Source organism: Triticum dicoccoides, chromosome 5B (assembly GCF_002162155.2).
Source record: "Triticum dicoccoides isolate Atlit2015 ecotype Zavitan chromosome 5B, WEW_v2.0, whole genome shotgun sequence".
In the NCBI taxonomy this organism is placed as follows: domain Eukaryota; kingdom Viridiplantae; phylum Streptophyta; class Magnoliopsida; order Poales; family Poaceae; genus Triticum; species Triticum dicoccoides.
The window spans coordinates 561,362,831-561,367,794 of record NC_041389.1 but is presented as its reverse complement, the minus strand read 5'-3'; the positions used below and the strand labels follow the sequence as shown (position 1 = coordinate 561,367,794).

Below are 4,964 nucleotides of genomic sequence, written 5' to 3'. Positions count from 1 at the left end.
ATGTAGTTCCTTTTGTATCTTTAAATTTCCAACCAACAGGAAGTGTCTACAACCTAGAATTTCATTAGTACTACTAAATCTTTATGGCTTCTTCAGATTTACTATTTGGACAATCTCCTGAGTGTCAATATGTTGGATGCGTCTCAAACACCACGCATAGCTTTCTACAACACTGGGAAGATGCAAGCTATCTTAAGTGAGGATAAGTCGAAGAACAAGCCAGACTCGGAGTCATATGGCAACCTACCGGTATGTTTCCCTACCCTATTGCTGCCAACTAGTAAATCTAGCTTTCATAATATCATTACATTAACTCTTTATGGTTATTTCCAGCTTCGGTCCCAGGAGGGTACTTGCTACTTGGATGTTAATGCCAACGCGACATCAGCAAGCCATGCTCAACCTCATGCCCATTCTGTTCTGTTCATTAGCATGCTGGAGCAACTCAGGGACTGCGTGGATCAACTACCTCAATCGAAGCAGGCTGTGGCATTTGCTGCTATACAGAGGTGTGATGATTCAGTTGCCAAACTACTTGCTGATGTTTCTCTCGAACAACGCAAGGTTGTATCAGAGTTACGCTGCATAATGCTCGATCCTTCGACGTCTTCGCCATCACCTCCAATTCAGAGGGATCCTAAGCCAATTTCTCGTGCTGCGGCACATTTGGATAATGTAGCGGGCAATGTGGACATCGATCACACTACTATCTTTGGCCCCAATAGTTAGTACCATATAATTCTATTTTTGATGTGTTTCTCACCACCACATTACCTAGGGAATAAAACTTGAAAACAAGACATCAAGAAGGGAATTATGGCTCCTGTCACTAAGCTTGTTTATTTTTACCCATTTTCAGATGAGAACCCACCTGGGAGATCTTCAGCCCAACTCGCTCGGGGTGATTCCCAATCCTCAGTGACCAACTGCCATCAACATTTTTCACACCCTTCTCTACTTTTCATTGCTGTCTTTTTAACGATATATCTTAGCTTTTGCTACTTTTCTTGATGGCCCAGCAGAACGGTCGATTCATGACATTCCTGCTGCTACAGACAATATTGAACTTGCCTCACTAGCGCATTTCTCTATATTATGCCCTTTCAAAAATCACACGTTATGTGCAGTACAATCCGAAGCCGACCGCAGTGTTCAGCGAAACGATGGTGTGGATCCCAGCAAGAATCTTCCATCGTCAGGTATTGGTCATGATGGCACATAATTTTATAAGTTAATTCTATGACTCACCACAACGCAACTAGTCATTTGCATATCATGTATTTAAACCTTGTGTATTTTTACTAATTATCAGCAGATGGCCCACTGCAAGGTTCTCTTACCCAACTGCTCCAGGGTAATATCGAAGCTTCTACGACCAAGTCCCAGCAAGGTTTTTGCACACCCTTATGTTATTAAATTGCATTTCTTTGTTCTTACAAACCATATTATTTGTCACCCTTTTTGTTGTTGCTCTTGCAGAAAGCTTGCTTAACGCATTTTATGGACCTTATGACAAAAGCGAAAATGATTGCACAAGTAGTAAGCTTACATTTTTCTGTATGTTTCATATGTCTTCAACTTGAATAAACTAATTTTAATTGTATACCTTGTCAACATTTGCATGCGCAGACCAGCCCAATAAACCTCATCAAACAGTTGAGCCACACAATATTGTTGACTCTATGAACAACCTTCCACCACCAGGTTTCATTCCTCATCTCACTTTCCATTCTATGCTAACTTGATGTAGTGATTCATGTAATTTAAATGTTTTTCACATATGAAGCTGGTAGTGACTTCTTACATTTGATGGTAAAACCCACTTGTTATTGTAGTAATCCCTCTAAGGGTTTCCATGCACACATTTATGATAATACCAAGTTTCTTTTCTAGGAATTCATTTTATTTCGTGGTGTTTCCACTTGTCATTTATTGTAACACCAACTAGATATTCTAGTAATCTATTTATTTCCGCCTAGCTATGTTGAAAATTGAACGCACCACGACCAACTATTTCTCACCTTTTCTTTAACCCTACACGACAACTTCTGAACGCTGTGCATGCAGACAAACAACATGGCTCTGACAGCCACTCAAAAACCGATTGCCCTACTCATGCTGCTAACTGTTCTGATGTGGATGCGCAAGGAATCACCGATCCCATTACGTTTTCTCAAATGTGTGAAGGCATTGAATATGATGGAACTGGATGCCCCTCATGTGATGCAGACGGTCAGTTCATTAATCATAATACAAATTCAATACATCTTCGGACTGCACTTGTTTATGGTAATACCATTATAATTTTTCTATACTGCACAGCGCGTCTTATTAATGAGGTGCACCTTGATGACCTAGGCCATGAGCATGAAGAAGAAGCTGAGATAGCTCCAACTAACACTGGTAACTAGGATACAAATCTATTACTTCTCTTTTGACATGTTTCTATATTTTCTCTTACTACTGGTCTTGTTTATCTATTTGTAAATACTATCTACTGCTTGGTTGTTTCATGTACAAATATTTTCTTCGAATTTCTTTTTCTTTCTAGATGCAGAAAACTTGGGGGTGGGTGTGTCAGACGTATTCACGGGCCAAAAGTTTGTCAATGAGGCACAAATCGATGCAGAAGCTGCTGATCACACAGAGCAGGTCTCAAAAGGTTGTTTTTCCTACTCAAACTTAAGTCCATACCAACTTATAAATAGATGTGTCGGCTTCGCCAAAATTATAACATTTTTTTTCAATGACTTAATTTTATGGTTAAGTATAGATGGCCATTTATCTGTGGATGCACCAATAATTACTGGTCAAGTCCCAGTTAACCATGACAATGATGCTGATCGCCAAATTACTGTCCATGAACCAATTAGCCACACAGAACAGTGGACCACCGCAGAGCAATTTCAGGTAATACCCTCCATTACGTCTACATAGCTCCAAATATAGCACATTTCTAATGAAGTATCCATCATGTATACAGTTGGAAGATGCCAACACACCTGAATCCTTAGTATCCTTCGGTCAGCCAACACAAGAATGGGAAGTTAGCCAACAACTTCGAGATGCTAATATTCACCCAGACAGAACCCCCCATTTTGTAATTATCTATCTTTATGCTTACTTATAATTATTATGCCAGGTGCTCATAAATCTTATTAACCTCCTTTTTTACTATTTCCATTTCAATGCAGGATACTAGAGAGCCATCCCACAAAGTGTGTATTAGGAGTGGCAGTGAAATCATCAAATTACCTCACACTGGAGCGGAGGCTCAACCTACCAACCTACAGCAGTCTGCCTCCACTGCACAACAGGCTGCCCACACTATCCAGGTGATACTTTTTATAAGTGCATTCTTTCGTAAATCAGAGTTGCGGCTACACACACATTGCCTAAAATTTACCATTTTAATGTCTGTCAGGTCTCTGATGCATCTGCTCTACAGCTGTCTCCCAGGCGCTCGGCGAGATTTAAAAAAACAGATGTTGTAAGTGCTGCCCTGCTATTAACTTTGTTTTTACATTTTTTTTCCAATAGTAATGTTCACATACATAATATCGTATCTCAGTTGGGTTATTTTCTACATATTTCAGTCTACGGAAAAACATACACTTGTTCGCACCGCCAAGAACATGGAGAAGGACAAAACCAATGTCCCAAGCTTTGTGAACCCCAACCAATTCGGAGCTCCTGGAAATGTTCTGCAATGCGGTCAACTACCAGTTATCGTAAAGAGGATCAGGAAGAGACCATTGAAGATCATTTCTCCATTTAAATTACATCCTGTTAAGTCTACCATTTCTCTCAACCACGCCCGAAAACTCCGTGACATAGTAATCAACGACCTTGATCTCAAAAAGTAAACCTTCACACCATTGCATCCTATTTTTAATGTGCACTAATTATTTCATCATTTTAAAATACATTACAAATTCCGAATTAACCTTGTCATAGGACTGGACTTCTTGCTTACGAACCTTCTAAGTTATATCTTACTGGCATGGATCTCGCAAAAAGCTTCGGCGATGGGGCATCAATGCTACCCAGCTTGATGGAATACTACATAGACATTCTGCGTCACGATGAGATTAAATTAAGGCCCACGTCGGCTGGGTACAGGATGTTCCTTCGTTGGTCACTATCGGTATTTAAACCTGATTTTACAATTATCCATTTTTACTATGGCTAACCATTCCATGTTCTCGTTACCTAAGTATTCAGCATCATTTTGTCAAATCAATAATCAACATTTTTGAATTATTATGTGCAGTTCCACCTTAATGTCGATGCTCGGCACGAGACGCAATCCTTCAATCCTACTTTCATTGAGGCACTATTAAAGGAAGACCTCGCGGATAAAGACCCTCAAGATGTTCGCATGGTAAGGTTCCTTACTGCATCACACTTTTCATCTTGCATGCTCTACATCCTTTGCTCTCCATTCATATTTTTTTATCTGCTGCAGATATTATGGGTATCCCATCAGGGCAGTCATTTCTCAGTTTATTGTGTGAATCGTGTTCACAGACGGATTGACGTCCTCGATTCAGTTGACTGGAGCACACAACAGACTACATTTGAGGATTTTCTTAAGCCGTGGGGTCCTATTGCTGTCGCCAGACTCAATGATGCTTTTTTAAAAGTTACTGAGGGGAAGTTCGACAACTTCTGCAAGTGGCCTATTGCTAGATTTCCAACCCCCAAACAACTTGCCAACGACTGTCCTTTCTTCTGTTTCAAATTCCTGAAATTTTATGATGGCGAGGAGAATCAATTACGAATCAAAATCGACCCAGTGAGCATCCCCCCCCCCACACACACACACGTATCGTTACTAGATAAATACGATGTCATGGCTACAATGTTAATTCTTTTTTTCTCTATGAATCATTTGCAGGAGAAGTTTAGTGATTACAGGTCGGAGGAGCTTGCATACATGGTGTTCCATGAATTGAATTTAT

At 40.1% G+C, this 4,964-nt stretch overlaps 1 protein-coding gene and 1 long non-coding RNA gene across 2 annotated transcripts; both read left to right on the top strand.

Moving 5' to 3' along the window:
- Positions 1–1,127: 1,127 nt before the first annotated feature.
- On the top strand, positions 1,128–1,539 carry LOC119311784. The gene is made up of 3 exons (XR_005151169.1): positions 1,128–1,199; positions 1,313–1,390; positions 1,480–1,539. It is a non-coding gene; the product is annotated as an uncharacterized LOC119311784 (long non-coding RNA).
- Positions 1,540–2,076: 537 nt separating this feature from the next.
- LOC119310095 lies at positions 2,077–4,653 on the top strand. The gene is made up of 12 exons (XM_037585942.1): positions 2,077–2,232; positions 2,323–2,403; positions 2,552–2,662; positions 2,774–2,910; positions 2,984–3,100; positions 3,195–3,335; positions 3,425–3,490; positions 3,597–3,862; positions 3,958–4,147; positions 4,274–4,384; positions 4,469–4,599; positions 4,647–4,653. The coding sequence occupies exons 1-12, from the start codon at positions 2,178–2,180 to the stop codon at positions 4,651–4,653; spliced, it is 1,413 nt and encodes a 470-aa protein (XP_037441839.1). The 5' UTR covers positions 2,077–2,177.
- Positions 4,654–4,964: the final 311 nt, after the last annotated feature.

Excerpts from the sequence above, each read along its gene's own strand:
- LOC119310095 (XM_037585942.1), top strand. The coding sequence starts at position 2,178 with ATGTGTGAAGGCATTGAATATGATGGAACTGGATGCCCCTCATGTGAT. Across the intron at positions 3,101-3,194 it reads CAGACAGAACCCCCCATTTT|GATACTAGAGAGCCATCCCA; the intron begins GTAATTATCTAT and ends ATTTCAATGCAG. Across the intron at positions 3,336-3,424 it reads AGGCTGCCCACACTATCCAG|GTCTCTGATGCATCTGCTCT; the intron begins GTGATACTTTTT and ends AATGTCTGTCAG.